At 32.3% G+C, this 23470-nt stretch overlaps 1 protein-coding gene across 1 annotated transcript in view; it reads left to right on the top strand.

Moving 5' to 3' along the window:
* The window catches only part of FBXO8 (F-box protein 8), a 42533-nt gene extending 19873 nt beyond the window's left edge, over nt 1-22660 (top strand). Inside the window, exons 3-6 of the mRNA XM_033134945.1 lie at nt 243-369; nt 16601-16719; nt 18583-18779; nt 22018-22660. Of these exons, the coding sequence (XP_032990836.1) occupies nt 243-369; nt 16601-16719; nt 18583-18779; nt 22018-22205 (631 nt within the window). The 3' untranslated portion in view covers nt 22206-22660. The remainder of the gene's footprint in view (nt 1-242; nt 370-16600; nt 16720-18582; nt 18780-22017) is intronic.
* Nucleotides 22661-23470: the final 810 nt, after the last annotated feature.

Genomic DNA, 23470 nt, shown 5'->3' on the forward strand with positions numbered 1-23470 from the left:
GTGTTAATTAATCTTTGTGACTCACATTTATTAAGTGCTGTCAAAACTGCTAAATTGAAGGCATTTGTCTATCATACTATAGTAAACAAATTTAAAAAGTATAAAATTAAACATTTTACACTTTAGAGCTATAAAATCTAATTTTATATCATTTCATGTTATTGTCTTATGTGTATACACGTTTAACTTGGGAAATTAAATGTGGTAATGTTTTCTTGTCTGATTCTATCTTACTTTTATAGGTTGTGTAAATCCACTTGGGGTCACTGTTCCATATACAATAAGAACCCACCTATAGGGTTTTCTTTTAGAAAGTTGTATATGCAGCTGGATGAAGGGAGCCTCACATTTAATGCCAACCCAGATGAGGTAAGAGAAGAACTTGAATATTTGTTAACAGTTGAACTTTATTACTGTCTTGCTACAGCTTTCTAAGATACTAAACTTGCAAATCAAATAACAAGTCACTGAATATGCCTTTTCGATCACTGCAAAGCCCGGTATTTGAGTTATTGCTATATGACGCAGTCATTTCTTTTTACCTTACCACGTTAAGTTCTAATCTTTCTAGCTGCTCACTTTCTATGGCAGCTTCCATAATACACCTGCCGTCCTCTACTGGACCTGATTGAGATATTACTACATTATAAGTGGAGAGCATGAAGTATGTTCATCATATTTTATCTGCAGCATTTTCTTCCTGTTTTACTGTTCGTATTTAGTAATGATGCTACTTTTATCAGACAATCACAGAAGAGATTGTTCTAGTTTGCAACACATCAAAATGTTGTCTAAATAATGTCTAACGATCTAGTTCCATGTTGACATAGACACTGCTTATAGATTCTGTTATAAAGTGGAATCATTTTGTATTCATTATGTAATTCTCTTTTGTAAAGACAACAAACAAACAGAAAAAAGAGTGGCCGAAGCAAAAATAACTGTTTAATAATTGATTATTTAATTCTTTCTTAATATGTAAGAATGATCAAAATGTGATGACGTGAAGACAGTTCTTTCACTGACTTTATTTTCCCTATTCTCATTTTAATATCTCTTGGAAAGGTTCAAATTTTTAGATAGATGTTTAAATATCTACTAGATTTAGTCTTAGAAATCTAATGGAAATTATACAACACTCAGAACTAATATTTCTGGGTTTCTTCTGTGGAAAAATATAACAGGCACCTGTTTTAATTTACTCAATTTTCAAAACCCAACTTTTTTTTTTTTCATTTGTTGTGGAGGTATTAAGGACTGTTTAAATCATGTAGTCAAATATTTTAAAAAATATCTTAACTTCTATGTTATAATTAGAGAAATGTTTCTCCCGTGCAAAATATTTGAATATTAAACAGAAATGCTGATTTTTAAAATTACGTATAACACAAATGACATCATTTGTAAAGTTAGATTGATTTTTGCTTGTTATATATGATTTTTTTCTTTGTTAATCTTTTTGTACATGAATGAAAAATGAAATCTAACACCACTGCAAAGGTTTACTGATACACACACATTATCAGTTAAGTCTTAGCCCCACAAATATAACAAAGTGTATATATTATAAAGCCTAGTATAAATATTTAAATTAGGATATTTGTTCTCTCCTTTCACCAGTGTTTGAAGAGTTTTTACTTTCAATTAATAGAAAACTAGTACTTTTAATAAAAGCAGAATGATTTATAAGACATTAAAGTTCAAATTATATGTTTGAAACCAGTTTGATACTGATTTTTAGAAATTAACAATAATTCTTTAGAAGGCAAATGAATGGATAAACTATCTTAAATTTAGGTTTTGTAACTTGTCACTTTATTGCAATTTTTTTCTGATGCGTTTATCATAAAATACACTTGTTTTTACTTTATTTTTGATCAAATCTAAGTTCTCTTCCTTCTAAATATATAGCAACAGTAAGCACGTCATTTTTTTGATCTTGCACTATGGCCTACCTACTCTGTGCAAGAGATTGAGCTACATTTGTGTATTTGAAGAATGGTGTGGTTTCAGAGACTTCATTATTCTTGTTTATCAGAATTAGACATTACTTGTTTCTAACAAGTTCATATGACAAACTTTATAATAAGAAATATATTTTGCATCAGTCTTCTGAGTTAATTGAATGATGATTACTGAAGAAGAACTGAAGCAGAATAATACAATGTTTTACTCAAATACGTAAGAGTCAGGAAAGGCAACTATTATAAGCCCCAGTCATATTATGCTCAACTTAACAAGGCATACTGGCTCCTGTCATGAATTATACTGATGTTGAGTAAAACTGTCATCTTCAATCCATATCACTTGCAAATATTACATTCTAAGGAAGATTTAACTTGGTAAGTACTGAGTTGTAGATTTACAAAGAAAAGTTGGATGCAACTGCTGATATTGATTATGGTAAGTAGTCATTTCTTGCTGAAAGATTACCAATTTTTTGAACAAATTATAAAGCCATTATTTTTATGCAAAGATGAAAATGTAGATAGGCCTTCATATACTAGAATATAGTATGGATAGTTTGAAATGTCTAAATTGGAAAAGCTAGATACCAAAATATGTTTCCATCTTTGCAGCAACATATGTCAGACTATAGAGTTCTTGTTATACTTCCTCTAGAGTATTTGTGGGGGGGCAGAGAAAAGAGGTAAAATTAAAGTCTTCTTTTTATCTAACAAAAGGTTTTTCAAAATTTTTAAGTCAAATGTTTGCTAAGCAAGGGGATTGAAGTTATTAATTAAAATAAGAGTTTTAGATCTTCAGAATTACATATCCATCCTACCTCGCATTGTTATTGAGAGTTGGCTGTATTTTCTTTTCCTTCACTCCCTGGCCTGATTTAAAGATACCCTAGAGCATTCCAGAAGTATTGAATTCACTGTCCTGAAAGGGACACATAGTGCTGCCAAGAGGCATAGAGCTGAACCATTCAAAGTGGCTTGTGGTTCCAGAATTCTGATTCTATGCTTTTATGAACATAAGTAACTTAGGAGGTGTCACCTAATAGCAGAATAGAAGTCTTTGTCTTTACCAGAATGAACTGAAGCTATAAATAGGCAAAGAAGGATATTGAAATACATTATAGGTGCAGAGAATGAGGGCAAGTATTTTAATGACTATATTCTATACTTTCTTTCATTGGCTAATACAAATAATCAATGTCAATTTGGTTGTTTATCCAAGTCAAGCCTTCAAAATTGAAATCATGTGACTGAGAGAAATATCCTAATAGATGTTTTTATGTAGAACTTCTCTGTATGAGTCATACTTTAGCCAGATCTTAGAATGACTCTTGGCACACTTTTTAAGTGCTAGAAATCAGTAAGTACCTTTTGAAGATTGATTTGTTTTCTTCTCTTCACTGGAGCACTGTCATCAGATGTGTTATTTTGGGTTAATTTAAGCCTGAGAAGTAAATTAGTTTTGATGCTATGTTTAAATGTAAGTGGTGTTTATTGTAAGTATCTGAGATGTTTATAATTGTTCAGTATTGTAAAAAGTCTACTTTTTCCATAATTTCTAGTCCTGTACTTAACATTTTGATAGCAAGCATCATTAAAATATTATAAAAATAAGAATACTTACAGCCACAGGGAACAAGATTCTCCAAAGGACCTCGTTCATGTCACGGATATGGGTAACCAAACTCCACAGCAACTGCTGGCAGTGGCTCATGGGGTGGGGGAGAACATCTGCACAGTTTGTGGTATGATTATCTAGCACGCTGTTGTTATAGTATGCATGAAATTGTGACCTCAGCTGTATGTAAAGTCTTGATCCTGTGCATGAGCTTGTGTACCTTGTGGCAGGTGACCACATTCTAGTAAAGGAATGTGCTAAAAACCATCTGTTTACAGTAGGCTGTATTTCCCCTGCATGTACAAGTTACGTGTGTTGATTTTATTCCACTAGCAGTATTATAATAAAGTAATTTTATCTGTCATCCAGTAAGCTATGTTCCTTGTGCTCCGTTTAGTATTAAATATTTTCTTGACATAGTTATTTTTAAATTTAGAGTCTGAAAAATTGATAGTGAACATGGTTTAACTTTATTATAGGTTTATTTTTGTTTGTGTAAATATGTTTTTTAAAAGTTTTTTTAAAATATCCTCATTGGAGTCAGGTAAAAGAAATCTTTTTATTTATTTTTTTAACTATATAAGCACATTTTTTCTGTGTCCATATAAAAAGACTCACATGCATACAATTTTATGGATTTTATTAGCTTGATCTGGGATAGAATCTGCTATGAGAAATATTTTAAATTTGGCCTGTGCACATGTTTTAGATGGAAATGCATAAGCAAATCATTTTCAAGATAACATATTCTTTTTGTTGTTGGACCAGCTAACGTATAAACAGGAAATTTGTAGTTCTCCATTATAGAAAGGAACTCAGAAGTTTATACTCAATTCTTATGAATAATATCTCAGGTATTAAATCTTACTGACATTTTGCTCCAACATACAGCAGCAAAATATTCATTACTATTACTTCATTGCATAGCAACAGTGATGATAACTTTTATTTTTATTGTTAGAGATAGAAAACCCTGATTGGTATCATCAGAATTTACGGATAAGCATTTCGCAAATGTATTCTTTGGAATAATTATTCCACAGGATAACGAACGTAGTCAAAGGGGTTCCCAAGTCTAATAAATTTAACCACATTAGGTATGGTTAGTTGGCTTATTTACAGAATAACTTTTCAAAGCCCCTAACATATCGATGCACATTGTGAGTATCAAAGAGGAGGATGTTGTTGCAGTGTTATCCAAGTTTATATGACATAGTATCTTTTGGGGGTGAAGGGGGTTAAAGTAATATTCCAGGGAACACATTCTCAAATATGCTAGTATAGATTATCTGTAATCTTACTATGTGTAAATAATACGTGTATCTAAATGGAAAGACACCTAGATTGAATGATTGAAATATCATGTGATTCACTGACAGTTATGTGATGTTTATTTTACCTGTGATTTTCTTTCTTATCGAAACTCTATGCGTCTATAATTAGGTGTTCTTTTTCTTTTGGTCTGATAGTTTTATTTTTTTGTAATTAATATTGAGAGGTGAGTCTTGACAAACTGAGAGATTTATCCATGGTCTTTATTTTAATTATCATCTAATATAATAAGGAAAGTGTTGATTTGGAAAATAAGGGTAGAACAACAAACCTGATAGCAATATTGAATTCAAATAACCACCTGTAGACACTGATATATGTATCAATGTTAAATAATTTGGAACAGACCATTCATCATTATATTCTTCTCTACACTAACTCTATTAAATCTTAGTATCTCCAGCAACACAGAGGTATTTCCAGTGAAGGTTGACAGCCCACTAAAAATGCTTTTAATTTAGCAAATGTACTGCCTTTCAAGGTTTTATCCTTATTTCTGTATGTCTAGACATTGGACTTTATCTTTCCACTGAAAGTGGATCAGTATTTAAGGAATAAACTTATACAGGTAGTGTAAAACCGAAACTTACACATTGATAGTAAGATGGGTATCTTTGAATAATGCTTGATAGCATAAAGAAAGAAAGGTACACTAGAATTCCTAAATTCTTAGCTTATGTTACAAACTGAAATATATCTAGGAGTAGTTGGGTCTCAGAGCCTTTTACTTTGCTGCTCCACTCAGCCAGTACCACATTTGATGATCTGCTACCTACAGTAGCCACTCTTCCCTGTATGTATCAGCTAGGGTTTTTGGGCTCAAAGGAACAGAGAACCTAACTAATGCTTAAACCATATACATTTATTTACTTCAAACGATACTCAGAGAAGGGTATCCCAGAGTTTTTTCAGTGATACAGTGATCACATTATGGACCCTCAGTGTGTTAACTTTTGCACTTTCTTGATACTAAGATGGCTACCCACTGCTCAAAATACCACTTTCTATTATGAAAGTACCCTCAGCACAAAGAGGGCAGACAAAGAAACTCCTCAAATTTCTTATGCTTATTAGGGAGAAAAAAGTCTTTTTCAGGGGCCTTCAGTATACTTATGCTCATTTCTTATGAGCAGAACTGAATCAAATAAATATCCCCAAAACAATAGAGAACAGAATAGAAAGGATTATATGAATGATTAAACTTAATGTGATTTGGTAACTGTGGCGGAGATGCTAGAAGCAATAAAAACAGCAAAATGGCCTTTGGGCAGGCATCCAAACATCTGCGACACTATTTTTATTAGTGAGCCACTTGCAAAATCTGTGATTCTGCTTCCCTTATTTCTGGGCTCTGCTGGTTTAGAGGCCTTAATATCCAAAGGGGGAATATTGACTCCAGTGATGCAATGATTCAGATTGGTTGCTGACACTACCTTCTTTCCATTTTAGGTCCTCCTGCCACTAGAAAAGCAGACCAAAACAAAACAAAAGAAAACAGTATCAGGGTAGGTAGTTATGCTGTGGTTGAGGTGATTAAACCTAGTTACCAGAAGGAAATAGTTACTGCCACACAGTGGGGAAAAATAAAAGGATATAGGTGAAACTCAGGAGATGTCTTAGAGTTACTTCTAATACTGCTATATCCTGTGGTAAAAGTAATTTCTAAAAAAAAAAAAAAAAAAAAAAAAATCACAGTAGCCCTGTATAAGCAATATTTTTTTAAAAGCAATATTTAAATCCCATCCCTTAGACACCTCACTATAAACCAGCTGAGAGGCTGATTCCGTTTCTAGCCTCAAGAGTTGAATATAGATTATTCCAAGCTAATAATGTTAATTCTATTCCCCTTGGCTTTCATGACATCTGTGTAATCCAGTTCTGACCTGTGAAATTGGAGGAGATTGTGTAGAGAAAGATTTTTCAGGTTTTAAAAAGAGAGAAAAGGAAGTACTGTGTGTGTGTGTGTGTTGTGTACATGCATGCTTCTGGGTATTGGTTTATTAGGATGTAATGACAGGAACACCTGTTGCCATGAGGATGTTAACAACATACTGCTAATGGCACATTGGAAAGAAAGAATTGGGTCCATGATACCATGTGTGAGCCTAACAACTCTGGAGCCATATTAGTTTGGAACTTCTTGTTACACAAGGTGATAAATCCCTTTACTTTTTTTTGAATTGGGACTTCTGTTGTTTGCAGTCTAAAACACCCTAATGCTGTATCATCATCATCGCTATTATTGCTATTACCCAAACTCATAGGAGTTTGATATGTAATCCTGAGCACATTATTTTTATAAAAATAAGCATTGCTTGTATGGATGATGTGTTGTGGAGGTGTGCACTTGAAACCTATATAATTTTACTAACTGATGTCACCCCAATACATTTAATACATAAATAAATATTTTAAAAAATAAACATTGCTGTTTCTCATTAGCAGACTGATTAACTTTATCCCCAGATTTGCTGACGAGAATTTAATCAGAGCAAAAGGAGCTAGTTGACAATGAGAGGAGTCCCTCACCAGATACAGCTCCTTCTCTATAAGAATTGTTTATCACAAAGAGCTAAAATGCTCAAGGTCATTGGTAAAGTACCTTTCTCTTGATCAGCATTAGAGTCAAAGTGCAAAACTATGCCCCTCAGACACCACATATTATCCTCTGACTAGATAAATTAATCCCTTCAATCTGGTTACAACTAGTCAAATCATACTACACTGGAGGCCATTCACTTTTTTTGAGAGCAACGTGATGTTGTGTGTATGGTGTATGTATGTGCGTATCTATCCATCTACCTTTTTTTTTTTAAATCGTGTTGATTTTATGGTTAAGAAAGCAGTTTTATCCTGTGTCTATTAGGATAAAGATTTATTTTATTTACTTTTATTTTACACTCTGCCCAGACCATATCATGGCCACCCTCACTCCCTGCTCTAGTCTCCAAGAGTCATTCTAACATGTAGTTTAGAATCAGTCCACAGAAGGATGTTTGTAAACTTAGACTAAACCTTTTAGAAGCTTCGAAAAAAATAAGATTTCCCAGGCCTTTTTCTAGTCTTAGTCTAACTGAAAAAAATATTCAGGCGTAGAATACTCCATAATTTATTCATCAGTCAAATCACCTTACAGATTTTGCTTTGGTTTTCCTCAGTATGCCATGGGAGATACTAATTTGTTAACTTCATTTGGTGTAAACTGTCTGGGTTAAACTAAACTGAAATTCATGGACAATGTAGCAATCTAGGACTTTGAACTAGAGGAAAAAATAAAATTAGAATATTTTAATTAGAATATTTTAGCACCACAACACTCATACTACAAATTTAAAACTGAAATGCTAAAATGAGCAAGATTATTTCCTTCTTTGTTTGACTTTTGTTACCAATTTAGATAAATGTAACAAGAGACTTTTTAATATTGTATTAATATTTTAAGAACATTTCAAAGAGAAGTCGGGTTGCCTTTTGTGTTTTTATCCTACCCTATCTGACCACCTTGACACCTCTAAAATGTTTTTCCTTCTCTGGTGAAGCCAGTCTCAGTGAAATTTGGCATCACTTTCTAAATTTAAGTTCTCAGCTTTAATTTCCAAGGTAATTGGAAATTAAATGTCTTTCCTGCCTACATGTCTTTCCTGAATTTAGCAGTTGCCACTACCAATGTCACAATAGATGTCACTTCAAAATATAAGTGTTTTATCAGAACCTAAAAGACAACATTTTCTCAATTCTTGAATGCCATCGATTGTACAGTATCCATCAATTTAATTGCAGCTTTTGAAATATGGGAGTATGAAGGAAACACTACATTAAATGCACATTTTTAAACCATGATTTATCCATGATTATATAATTTTCTTTTTTCATATCATTTAGAGATGCCTTCTTTATAATCAAAATCTTAAGATCTTTGTGAACCAATTTTGGCCATTAGCAGTTAAATCTAGCATCATAGTGCCATGTTGGTTTTTATTATTTGGACTGGTGACTCTGACCCTTGAGAGTTTATAATTTGAGGTAGTTCTCAGTATACTTGAGTTTTGGTCCAACTCATAAGTTTTTGTTATGTTATTATCTATCTTTTTTCCCCCTTTAGCTGAATTATATAACTCTTAAAAGTTTAAGCTTCTCTTAAAAGTCAGCTGGCAGTTGTGTACAGATAAACTCTTCAACAAATATATATATTTTTAATTTTATTGGGTGACAGTGTGTTTTATCCAGGACCCATCAGCTCCAAGTCAAGTCGTTGTCCTTCAGTCTAGTTGCAGGTGGCACCGCCCACCATCCCATGTGGAAATTGAACCACCAACTTTGTTATTAAGAGCTGGCACTCTAACCAACTGAGCCATCCAACCGCCCCAACAAATGTTTATTAAGTATCTCTCTACTTACTAGTTGTGTGACTTTGACCTTTAGCAAATGATTTAAACTGTCTATTCTTTAGTTTCCCCATCTATAAAAGGGGTAAATAATAGTACCTGTTATCATTTTGGTGTTGTGAAGAGTAAATGAAATAATATATGCTTAGTGCTTCTAAGTGCTCACCAAACTGTAGCTTTCAATTTATACTAGAGGTCAACTGCAACAACTTATACTGCCAAGAGCCAGACACTGCTCTAGGCTTTGGGGTTCTTTCTTTCCTGGAACTTTTGGATTCGAGTAGATAAATATTCGACACCTGAGTAATGATCCTTCAGGAAGTACTCGTATGTATTGTCACACTAACATCTACTTTAGATGGTGATACTCTTTACCTTTCATTTCCTGGCCTGTGATGAACAGTCTTCTGCATAGACAGTAACTTTTTGTCTCAATGGTGCTCCGTAGCTTAATCTTTTTGAGAACATTTTAAGCAATCATTAGGTGTCCAAAATTATGTTCAAATTAAACATGTGTCTTGGCTGAAATGGTGGTAGGATGGACAGATACTTTAATTACATGAATAGATATACACATGTGCTGGCAGTGAAACTACCATTTAAATCCCAACTTGCTTCTCTGCTTGTCTGCTATTAAGATTTGGGGTCTTTTTTTAAGTGTTTATTTCAAAATTGTTTTAATTAGAGTTGTTAAAATATATTTATCAATGTACATATTAGAATCTAGGTAATATGATAAAACTTTAGCATTAGTTATTTAAATAGTTATATATACATATATATATATATATATGCATTGCAAACACAATTTTTGTGTCTGATTTTTATAAAGTAACAAATTCTAAATTAGCTAACACTGGTGTTCAAACGTATCACTTTCTCATTAATTTGAATTGTTAGTAATCATACCTTAACCTAATGGAGTATTATCTCCATATTTTGATAGAATGCTTTCTTTTTCTAATTTAAAGACATATTAGAGATAGAAGGGACGTTTTTAAGAAGCTTACCTCAGCTACCAGCAACTTTGTCAATAATAATTACAATAATGATTGCTGTATTTAATTATTAGTAGTAATTTATCAATTAGGAAGTACCTTCATATTTATCATCTTATATTGCCCTATGCCAGTTATGGATGTGCACCTTTTGGGGACTGTTAGAACTAATTAATAGGGACTTTTTATTATCTAAAATCTTAGATACTGAGGTTCATATTATTTTGTCTAGTATTGCTTTCTCACCCATGAAAAAGAAATAGAAAGATCTGTCCTACACCTCTCTACCGTTTTCCCTAGATTCTATTCGAGGGGATTTTCCATTTTTCTTTCGATTTTCTTTGAACTATCCCTCCTTTATGTGAGATTCCTATTGACATTTTCTGGCTACAAATAATTTAGAGTGTGTATGTGACTGTTTTCAGCAATTCCTGAGCATTGTACACTTAATATACTGAAAAGTTCATAAATTGCTCTTGCAAGTTGAAATCCTTGTCAATTCAAACAAGGTACATAAATAAACTGATTTCATTCCATATTCCGTACTCAAAACTGAACAGTATGACTCTTCACTATCCTCCAGAGAATATGTGATGATCTGACCAATTTCAGTAACTGTGTCAGAGGGAACTGGCCCCTGCATATTGGCATGCTCTCTTCTCTTCACAATTGTCACTTTTCCCACATAAGTATGGACCGTGTGTGCTCTCTGTTCTTCCTAGAGAAGACACAAGACTTAAACCTATATTTCAGATTTCAAACTGACATCAAAATTACCTTCACATTTCTTTCCCAGTTTTCATTTCCCCCGTTTCCTCTGAGTTATAAGTCACATAGAGCCTTCCAATGAGCAGACTAGTTATGGCTACCTCAATAAAAGGAAAACACTATTTATTACTCTTATAAAATAATATTTCTATATAGGATTACTTTAAAGACCTGGGTATAGTTTTTATTGTCATCTTTGAATATAGTGACTAGGTTGGGAATAACAATTATATGCACGAGTAGCTTCAATTACCATGAATAAAAGCATTGTGTGACATTGCTGAAATGCGCGTATGTGATAAAGTTAGTGTTACACATAGGAAAGTGGCATGGAAACTTAAAGAAGGGAGAAAACATCGCAAAAGTTAGTGGGTAGAATGAAATGAAATGACAGGATACGTAATAGATACCTAGTCTTAAACTTAACCATTTTGAAACCTACATTTATTTCACTTCAGCTGAAAAACAATGTGTTGATTTTTATTTGCTGAATACATGTCCCTAGAAAAATTACACCTATTCAAGTTCTATGTGGTTTTTTTCTTTAACTATAGAGCACATGTTCTATGATTAAATAGGGAGAATGAGAACTGCTGGACTGAATAAAAATTAATAGATTTAAATTTTTTCATTGCAATTCTGAAAGCACTATAAAAAGAAATCATAGCAGCACTTATATTAAGAATTAATGCTGTTATTTTCAAACAAGACAATGGGAATACTCCCATGTGATCTGTGGAGGGCTGTCTTCTGATGTGTTAATTATTTATTAGAAATAATTAAGGAAGTGCAACTTTTCATAACATATTGTTATCCTAATTTTTACATGACTTTTGTGTAAAATTGTTACAATTTCAATTGTAATTGTTCATTTCACTGTAGCTAAAATGTATGCTTGAATATTAATATATTAGTCTTATATTGAAAGAAAAATTAGAAATACAGATTGAACTGTTTTGTTTTATAAATATTGTTAAAATTTAAGGTTGTTATTTTAAAAGTCTTCAATTTTCCTTTTGAAAAGAAAATTACATACAGTTTGCTTTCTATAACATAGTGCTAGTATAAACAGGCTTATTACCTGAAAAATAGTAGCCACTACTGTATTTTTTCATTGTATACAATGGCAAATTTGAACAAGACTAGCTACATCAAAATCGTTACTAAATTTATTTCCTAAGCTGTTCTTTAGGAAAACAATTGAAGGGTACAATGTAGTATGTCACAGTTTTGTTTTATTAGTGATGTCTTTTATCCACCAAGTGTTAACACAGTCTTTCTGCCAAGTGCCTGTGTCAATAGCCAGTACTCTGAATACCGACTGACCAACAGTACTTTTTTTTTAAATTAATTTTTTAATTTTTTTTTAGAGTACTTTTAGGTTCACAGCAAAATTCCGTACTTTTCCATTTGGCTTTGCATGCCTAGTTTTCCAGAGTTCACGCTGCTTCCAAATATATATATGGTAGATTTTGCTTTTGAAGCACACTGTGGATAAGAGTGGTTTGATTTCTTTTTAAATAAGCTTTGTTCAAAGAGGAGAGGAAAACATGGGTATTTATGTTATAGAAGAAAACAAAGGAGCTATATCGTAAAACATGAATTATATGGAAAGAGCCATTCTTACAGGAATTAGTAAATAGATGCATTAAATAGGTGACTATCTCCAACACATCCTTTTCTTCTTTCTAAATTCCTTTTTAATCTGGTTTTCACCCTTTGTTTATGTTTTCTTGAATTATGTGTGTTTGCCACCTAAACAAATTATATCAGAACAGCTCACCACTCTAATTTGATTGTATAAATCTTGGTGCTATCATTTGCATAACAAATTTCAGTGGCATACTCTGTGGAGAGTGCTTTACAAAACGTCTTCATTTTTTTTTTTTTCTTGAATCACTGAAAACATCGTTCTGTTAAAGAAAACCTTAAACTGAAATGGGATGAATTCACATTAACTTCACCTGGATTCTCATTGCTGTTTGGCACTCCTTTTGTTTATTCCTCGTGGATTCCTTGTGAAAGATAGAAATCTTTACCATTTTCTTTGTAGATCCACCTTTTTTCCTCTCTTTTCCAACTCTCTAGATGGTTTGTCCTCCCTAAGGAGAAAGCCAACGTGCACTCTGCTTTCTACTTTTATCACTTTCTTAATATGCCTGTATGAACCATTTCTAAGTCTGTCCTCCAGGCTTAGAAAGCACTATAAACTCACCTGTATTTTCAATCCTTTTCCTTGCTCCCCTTTTCTCTGCCTTGCTGCTTATATTATCTCCTCTTTCTCTTGCACTTCAGTCTTTTTCATTTTCCATTGATGTTCTTTCTTTTGTTTTCTGACACGCACAGGTCAAAATTATCTTGAAAAAAACTAATCTTTTTGCCCTTTAATTTTGCCATTTTTTTTCCTCCTTGGTACTGATAGATTTTTCAGTTGAGTAGTCTATACTCAGTTTCCTTACCTTGAGCTCCTTCCTTAGCTTTCTGTTTGGACTTGTGAGTCCCCTTGACTCTCTGGAAAGAGACCTCTGGAAAGTCACTCCTTTTTTTACTCTCAATCATCACATCCAGTGCCCTCTTTTCCCATTTTTGTCTCCTTGAGCTAGCTAAAAGATAAAGGAAACTAGCCATGTTGTATGTTAGGCACTTTCTTATCTTCACAATAGCCTTCTCAAATTTTTACTGATTAGGATATTAAGGCTTAAAAATGTTGAGTAAATTGTTTACGTTCAGATAATCAGTAAGAGACAGAACCGTGATTTGCTCCCTCTTCTGAAAATTATGCTCCTTCAACTATACTATGTAATTGCATTGTCTGCTTTTCTTTAAATTTCAAAGGCTCCTAGTCTCTGGGGGCTATATTCTATGCCTGTCCTCTTCATTATCTGCTCCCTTACCGATTCTTATTCAAGATCCTTAACCCTCACTTTTTTCTTTTTATCTGATTACATCGCCAACTGCCTACTGTGCCTTTTGAATTGTAGCTATCATCACCTGAAATTTGATATTTCTAAGACCAAACACATTGCTGTTTTCTACAAATCAATGCATAACCTCTATAAACTGTGGGTTTTTTCTATAATTTGTTTTTTTTTTAAATTTATTTTTAATTTATTGGGGTGACAATTGTTAGTATAATTACATAGATTTCAGGTGTGCAATTCTGTATCACATCATCCATAAGTCACACTGTGTGTTCACCACCCAGAGTCAGCTCCCCTTCCATCACCATACATTTGATCCCCCTCACCCTCATCCCCCACCCCCCCAACCCCTTTACCTTCTGGTAACCACCAAATTACGTTCCCCAGATTAATTTTCAAGCCCGTGTTTTTTTTTCTGTCAGTCATTTCTTTCTGCATCTAAGCCAGAAATGTCGGTTATCTTTGTCTTTCACTTTGATTATCCCTTGGTTTGATAGCCAGCATATTAACAACTGTTCTTGTTTTCTTAAGTGTAGTGTATGAGGTTTTTTTCATGTTTTTAGAATAGATTACTTCCTTTGCATTTCTGTTGCTTTTCCACATGTTCCAGCCTGGACAAGTTAGGTTAGATACTAAATTCTCAAAACATGTATTCCATTAAAAAGCGAATGACCAACAATATACTTTTATGATGCTTACATGATACAAATATCAATGTTAATTTATAACCAGGAGCATCAAATGATATTAAAATGGCATATATCATGTAATTAGAGATTATATACTATTTAATGTATCATATTAGTGGTTTTTATAGTATGTAACTTTTTAAAAGTAGATTAGATTACATCTGTTAAATATTGACTTATAAGTAGGTATGAATAAAGAACCTATTAAATAATATTTAATTGATACCCCTTTGTCTTTGAATCACTTAGATTAAAATTAAGCACTGGAAATACTTCTGATATATTTTTAAAGGCAAGAATTTTAGAAAAAGAAAAACCTGACTTAATTTTTGCTCAATAGACCAACTAAATATACAGTCAACTCTCGATTATTCAAACAAATGGAGGAAAGGATGGAACAAGCATTCCTATATCTCTAGTTCCTGCCCCCCTCAGACAATGGCTGAGAGCCTCATTCCAAATTCTTTGGCTTTCCATCTTGATCATATTACATTTTCTAGCCTTATATCCAGGATGCAATCTGAAATACAGCTTACAATTGAGTTGACAAGAAAGTTTCATGATATCACATTCTGTTCCTCTTTATATACATTTTTTAAATCAATGCTTTAGGATTGCTTTTGTGCTATTAAAATTCACATGAGAATTTGATAACATTGCTATTAAGATGTTATCCTCATGGCTCATACAATTAGTTTTCTGTAAAATATCTTATCTTTGAAATACAACTTACAGATAATTATAACCTTTCAAAAGCATTACCTCATGGTACCAAATTGCTTTAAAAAATTTTTTAATATTAAAATTTTATGAGAGTTTTAACAGTCTTTTATAAAAATTCTCACAACTTTTTGAATACTTAATGTGTGCAATATTTCTGAGTACTATGTAAGTGTTTGTAAAGGGAAGAAATGCCGAAGGAATTTATGTGTGAAAACAGTTTGTTGGATGTATATAATACGTCATTTTCTCTACCAATTAACTGCACACAGTGTGCTATTATCCAGACATAAGCATTCCTGGGAATGCATTTATCTGGATAACTGTGAGTTGAAATAAACACACCTGCCCTTTATTTCAATAACTGCACATTCAAATCCACATAAGGCACTTATTTGAATGTGACCTTCATATACATGAGAAAACATTGGTTTCAGTGTTTGATTTTTTTGTTGATTTTTTTGTTGTTGATTTAAATCTAAAGTAGGTACAAATTTATGGGTAGTGCTTCTCTGGAAAACTTTGCATGCAGAAAAAAGGAAATTCAAAGATAAATCCTATGAAAAACATTGAAATTGTTTTGTCTCATGTTTTGCCTCAGTGTGTATTGGAGCAAAATTCTTGTAGACTATAGCAATGCTTAAAGCCAGAGTATGTACAACCCATAAACTGGCCAGGAAGTATGCCCACTTTAAGTTAAATAATTTAGTTTTTTTTTTTTTTTTTCAGAATAAAGTTGTTAGTCTTTCATTTGGAGAATTTTTTTTTCTCAAGAACTTGTTTCCTTGAAAAGTGTATTAGAATGTGTATCTGAGCTTTAAGATATCATGTTTCTGTTAGGTATCAGCAATATTTGTTATAAGGCTTATTTTAATGTCTATATAGTTTCTCCCTCCTCTTTCTACCCCCCACTCCCCTACTTAGGCTATATTTCTGTATAGTTAGTTTTAACTGACATGAGCTAGAAAATTGAATTAGATTTCTTTAGGAGTCTTAACTTTGAATTTCCTACTTTTCATTGCATGTAAACTATCAACTACAAATAATAGTTTCAGTTCAAGTTCTAGCTTGTATTTTGCATGTTAAAGCTATAAAAAGTCTATTAATGCTGGAAAGAATTTATGGCTATTGCTCTTCTGTTGCCTAATTGTTAAATTTATAAATAAAAACTGTTTTTATTTATGAGATTTGTCTTTCTGTCTTAGGGAGTGAACTACTTTATGTCCAAAGGTATCCTAGATGATTCACCAAAGGAAATAGCAAAGTTTATCTTCTGTACAAGAACACTAAATTGGAAAAAACTAAGAATCTATCTTGATGAAAGGTAAAAAAAAAATTAGTTTTCATTAGAAATTAGTTAAGTAATGCCTTTAATGACATAATTTTTACTTTAAAAACTATACTCCATAGCACTTAATCTAGTTGCAAAATTGAGTAAAGACAGGGAAAGAATTCCTGTATTTACAAATCTTTTTTTGTGAGCTTTAATTTGCTGGTAATGAAGTTACTATTATAGAAGTTTAAAAAGAGCCCATGCAGAATGGAAGCCCAACATCTTTGTAATAGCAAACTAAAACCATATCTTTTTGAGGAAGCTGCGGCCCTTTTTCGTAATAACTAGCCATAAAATATAAGTGTTTGGGTAACTGAAAGTTCGGAATTCTGAAATTTTCCACATAAAAATCAAGTAGACAAATTGTAATTATAAACTCACAAATCCTGGAGATATGTGTATATATTTGCATATAGATACTACACAGAAGTGTCATGTACAACTTTGAAAATCCTAGAAATGCGTCATTTAATAGTATGTTTTACACAGATAGAAATGATGCCTCGTATGCTATGCTGTTCTGACTTGATAGCCATTTGTAGTCTTTAATTGTGATTATCAATGTACATAAAAGTATTGGGACAACATTTTGATGTGACATACTGAACTACCATTTTTTAAATTATTGCTTTCATACTTATCTAATGAATGGTTCAAAAATGTGTTTGCCTTTTTATTGTAATTTTCAGTCTTATTTCTCAGGATTTTTCAACCACAATCTATGTGCATTATATTCTAGGAATTTTGCTAGAGAGTAGGAGTATGCAGTTGATTAAAACATAATCCCTGTCTTTAAGGAGTTTACAGTGTAACATACTGGTTATTCAAAGAAATATCTTACATAAAGATGGTGTTATTAACTCTTTTTATCTTTAAATGCTAGGTAGCTAGGGATCAGCAGTTTTTCTGTAAAGAACCAGATGTTTTTGTAAATATTTTAGGTTTTACATGCCATATGCTCTCTTTCACAGCTATTAATAACTCTGCCATTGTGTCATTCAAGCAGACATAGATAGTCATAAACAAATGAGCATGTCTGTGTTCTAATAAAACTTTATTTACAAGAACAAGCAGTGGGCCATATTTGCTCCACTAGCTGCAGTTTACCTATCTCTTCTGTAAGCAACTGGTAGAAATTAAAGATTATAATCATATAATCATGGTTTAGTTTAGTAAGGATTGAAGCATTTATAACAAAGTATGACCATTTGTTAGAATGCTGTTGATTGTATATATATATATCTACATATATGTGTATAAATATTTATATAATTATAAATAACCTAAATGTATATCATTAGAATTATTATATCCATAAGATGGGCTACTGTGGAGCCATTAAAAAGAATGATGAGTTAGGTCTATGTGTAAAGACATAGAAAGCTGTTCACAATATACTATGTGAAATAATCAAAAGAAAATTCTAGAACAATATACAGTATATGTAGATAATTTTCAAAGTCTGCATAAACAGTTGGTACTCTGGTGATGTGGATTGGTATGGAAAGTGAAGACTCTCATTTTCATAATTTAAAAAAAAAAGAGCTCTGTTTCTTATTTGGATTTATTTAGCCAAGACATTTGAAAAGAAGGTGCCCTTTTTTATACTGAAAAATTCATTATTTTCATTTTATAATTAGAATTACTAGTTTCATCTTGTTTTGTTATCCTATTCATGAAATATTTTTAAATTGTTTAATTCCTTATATAGTCATACTTTGATTTTTTTAATTTTAAGAATTGTACATACTTTATTAGCTGATTTGGTAATCAATAATAAAGCATTTTCATCCAAAAAATGACAATTAATAGAAAAAAGTCAAGTGATACTGTATCTTTTTCTTTTTCTAATAGGAGAGATGTCTTGGATGACCTTGTAACACTGCATAATTTTAGAAATCAATTCTTGCCCAATGCACTGAGAGAATTTTTTCGTCATATCCATGCCCCTGAAGAGCGTGGAGAGTATCTTGAAACTCTTATAACAAAGTTTTCACATAGATTCTGTGCTTGTAATCCTGATTTAATGAGAGAACTTGGCCTTAGTCCTGGTAAGAATATATGAAATGAATTCCATATTTCCTTTTCCCACTTCTACCTCTAGGTAAAAATAGTAGTTTATGAGACTTTTCTCACCATGGGGAAAAATTACAATACTTGTTTTACTGCTAGTAGCAGTGACTACTTTAGTTTATCATAGCTATCATTTATATATGGTAAATATATTGTATTAGGAGGAAAGTTAGACATAGCTCCATAAATTTTTAAAAATTATTCTTGTTTGAGTGTTGGATAGTTTTCCTAATCTAGCTAAAAACTTGAGAAATTATTTTTAAAGCTTTTAATAATCCATATATTACATAAGTAACACCTAGAATTTTTCTACTAAAATGTGTTTTACCCTGTTTCCCCAAAAATAAAACCTCGCTGGACAATCATCTCTAATGCATCTTTTGGAGCAAAAATTAATATAAGACCTGGTCTTATATTTATATTATATTATATTATATTATATTATATTATATTATATTATATTATATTTATTATATTATACTATATTACCATATTGTATTATAAGACCCTGTCTTATTTTACTATAAGACTTATATTACTTATATAAATTTTTGCTCCAAAAGACGCATCAGAGCTGATTATCTGGCTACGTCTTATTTTCGGGGAAACACGGTAATACAGCTAGTGCTCATTGTTTGTGTATATGTGTGTTTGTTTGTGTGTGTAATATAGTCTGAGCTGCATATTTTTTCATGTGGTATAGCTTTATCCCTTCATATCAAAAATTTTATTGTGTTTATTTTACTAAGCAGAGATTACAAAACATTTACCTATCATACAAAATTTGTTGAACATGCTTTTACAAGATATAATGTTTAATTAGGTTTAAGATGGTAGGATTCTGAAATATAGACACCACAGTAGTGGCAAGCAATTGTAGCAAGTAGTAGTAGCAAGTATGTTGAGTTTTGCTACTATTTTAATAGTAAACATCAACTTTTGCCCTGAATATTTATATATATAAAGAAGTTTTTTAATTAAATGTATTGGGGTGACGTTGGTTAGGAAAATTATATAGGTTTGTAATACATCATCTATATATTGCACTGTGTGGTCACCACCCAGAGTCAGTTCTCCTTCTATCACCATATATTTAATCCCCTTACCCTCTTCTACCACCCACCCCTCTACCCTCTGTTAATCACTAAACTGTTGTCTGTATCTGTGATTTTTTTGTTTCTTTGTTTGTCTGTCTTGTTTGTTGTTTTCAGTTTTATATGAGTGAAGTCATATAGTTCTCAAGTTTTTCTGACTTCACTTAGCATAATAATCTTAAGATCCAGCCACGTTGTCACAAATGGAAGTATTTCATCTTTTTGTATGGCTGAATAATATTCCATTGTATACATGTACCACATCTTCTTTATCCAATCCTCTATCAAAGGACTCTTTGGTTGTGTCCATGTCATGGCCACCGAGAATAATGCTGCAATGAACATAGGGGTACATAAATCTTTACAGATAAATGTTTTCAGATTTTTTGGGGAGATACCTAGAAAAGGCATTTCTGGGTCATATGGTAATTCTATTCTCAATTTTTTGAGGAACCTCAGTACTGTTTTTCCTAGTGGCTATACCAATGTACATTCCCACCAGCAGTATATGAGGGTTCTTTTTTCTCAATAGCGTCTCTAACACTTGTTATTACTTGTCTTGTTAATAGCCATTCTAATCCTACAAGACATTATTAAAAGAAATTGAAGAAAATACAAAGAAATGGAAAGATATTACATGTTCATGGATTGGAAGAATCAACATAGTTAAAATGGCCATATTACCCAAAGCAAAATACAGATTTAATGCAATCCTCATCAAAATCCCAATGGCATTTTTTAAAAGAAATAGAACAAAAAAAATCATATTTTTATGGAATCACAAAAGATCCTGAATAGCCAAAGCAATACTAAGAAAAAAGAACAAGGCTGGAGATGTTACACTCCCTGACTTCAGTTTATATTACAAAGCAACAATAATCAAAACAGGATGATATTGGCAGAAAATAGACACAGAGACCAATGGAATAAAACTGAGAACCCAGAAATAAACCCATATATATATATATATATATATATATATATATATATATGCAGATAATTTGACAAAGGAGCCAAAAACATACAATGGAAAAAAAAAACCCTCTTCAATAAATGGCGCTGGGAAAATTGGAAAGGCACATGCAAAAGAATGAAACTAGACTGGTATCTGTCACCATGTACCAAAATTAACTCAAAATGGATCAAAGATCTAAACATAAGACCTGAAACAATAAATTGCATAGAAGAAGCATAGGTACTAAACTTGTGAACCTTAGGTCCAGAGAAGATTTTATTTATTTATTTTTCTTTATTGGGAAACAGTGTGCTTTTCCAGGCCCATCAGCTCCAAGTCGTCCTTCAATCCAGTTTGAGGGCGCAACTCAATTTCAAGTCCAATCACCATTTTCAATCTTAGTTGCAGGGGAGGCCCAGCCTACCATCCCATGTGGGAATTGAACCTGCAACATTGTTGTTAAGAGCTGGCACTCTAACCAACTGAGCCATCTGGCCACCCCCAGAGAAGATTTTAAGAAGAAATATTTTTGTTGCCGAATGATGCTCAGCTTTGGCAATTGTTTTCCCTAGCGATTTACTTTGGAGATTAGTATATAAATTCCACAGACCCTTAAAATAAATGCCTCAAACAATATTAATTTAATAACCTTAGGAGTTTATATTTTATTTTCTAGTACCAAGTTAATACATTTTCTTTGTCATTAAAGATGGTTTCAAATTAAATTAGGGTTTTGAAAAATCACATGTCAATAAATGAGACTTTTTAATGGGAAGATAAATATACTGACAGTACAGATGGTTTTTATGGGGAGTTGAATGGAAATATCACATTTGAGAGCAAGATGAAAATAAAACCAATTATGAAATTTTAAAATTTAGTTTTCACTACACAATGCTGAACTAGCGTTCTTTAGAATTGAAGAAAATGCTCGCTGAATTGGTGTTCAGTTAGGGTGACCAACCAGCCTTGTTTGCCCAAGACTAGGGAGTTTCCCAGGACACAGACTTTTCAATGCTGAAGCTTGGAAAGGCCCAGGCAAACTAGGATGAATTGGTCATCCTATGTTTAGTTATGATTTAATCTTGGTATTTTGAAATTCTGAACATTTTTGCATAATAGAATGCATTTGGGACCACATTTTGAAATATTTCTTTTTCCTTCCAGATGCTGTCTATGTGCTGTGCTACTCTTTGATTCTACTTTCCATTGACCTCACTAGCCCTCATGTGAAGAATAAAATGTCAAAGCGAGAATTTATTCGAAATACCCGTCGCGCTGCTCAAAACATTAGTGAAGATTTTGTAGGGCACCTTTATGACAACATCTACCTTATTGGCCATGTGGCTGCATAAAAGCACAATTGTTAAGACTTCAACTTTTAACTTCCAACTAAAGCTACCCAAGGACTTATTTAGCAGATATGGGGGTTATATTAGTGCTGGTCATTCTAGCCTCTGTATACAATCAAGCTTGAGTGTACAACCTTGTTTTCTTTTACTACTTCTTTTTTTTTTTTTTAGTAATTTCCTTCAGGAACTCAAGAATTTTGCAGACTTTTTCTTAATTTTACTTATCACGTTTTGCACAAAACAGAGCCATTGTCTGACACAGCTGTTTAAGAATGTTAAACTGACATTATACTCTAAAGGATGGTATATTTGTGCATTAGATTTGCCTGAAAAACTTTATTCATTTCCATTCTTTTCACAAATACCATGTAATGTGTACATATTTGACTAAAGAGATTTATAATCATAATTATTTTATTGTAAAGATTTTAACTAAAGCCTTTCCTTTTTCTCTTGAACTGAGTTCTGAAATTTATTTGATTCTGATCTGAGATTGTTACTGTCTTTGTAAAAGTTGGATCTGACTTTGACAGAAGCCAATACCAGCTTCTCTTTCCTTTGAACTTTGAAAAGAGTATGGATTTGTTACTACCATGGTTTCCCCAAAAATAAGACCTAGCCGGACAATCAGCTCTAATGAGTCTTTTGGAGCAAAAATTAATATAAGACCCAGTATTTTATATCATATTATATTATACCCGGTATTACATTATGTTATATTTATTATACCTGATCTTATAGTAAAATAAGATCGGGTGAGTCTTATATTAATTTTTGCTCCAAAGTACGCATTAGAACTGATTTTCCAGCTAGGTCTTATTTTCGGGGAAACACGGTATGCAAAACAGGCACTTATTTTTATAATATAAGTGAATTACTTGCCTTCTCAATTTTTTTAATTAAAGTTTATTGGGGGTGACAAGTGTTAGTAAAGTTACATAGATTTCAGGTGTACAATTCTGTAATACATCATCTATATATCACATTGTGTGTTCACCACCCAGAGTCAGTTCTCATTCCATCACCATATATTTGATCCCTTTTACCCTCATCTACCACCCCCGTCCCCCCTTACCTTCTGGTAACCACTAAACTATTGTCTGTGTCTATGAGTTTTTGTTTCTTTCTTTGTTTGTCTTGTTCCTTTGTTGTTTTCAGTTGTATATACCACATATCAGTGACTTCTCATTTTTAATACTTCTGGGTTAGTCTCAATAAGTCCTTTAAACCATTTAAGATAGCAAAACATGTTAAAATCTAAGATTTAC

Source organism: Rhinolophus ferrumequinum, chromosome 18 (assembly GCF_004115265.2).
Source record: "Rhinolophus ferrumequinum isolate MPI-CBG mRhiFer1 chromosome 18, mRhiFer1_v1.p, whole genome shotgun sequence".
NCBI classification, from domain to species: domain Eukaryota; kingdom Metazoa; phylum Chordata; class Mammalia; order Chiroptera; family Rhinolophidae; genus Rhinolophus; species Rhinolophus ferrumequinum.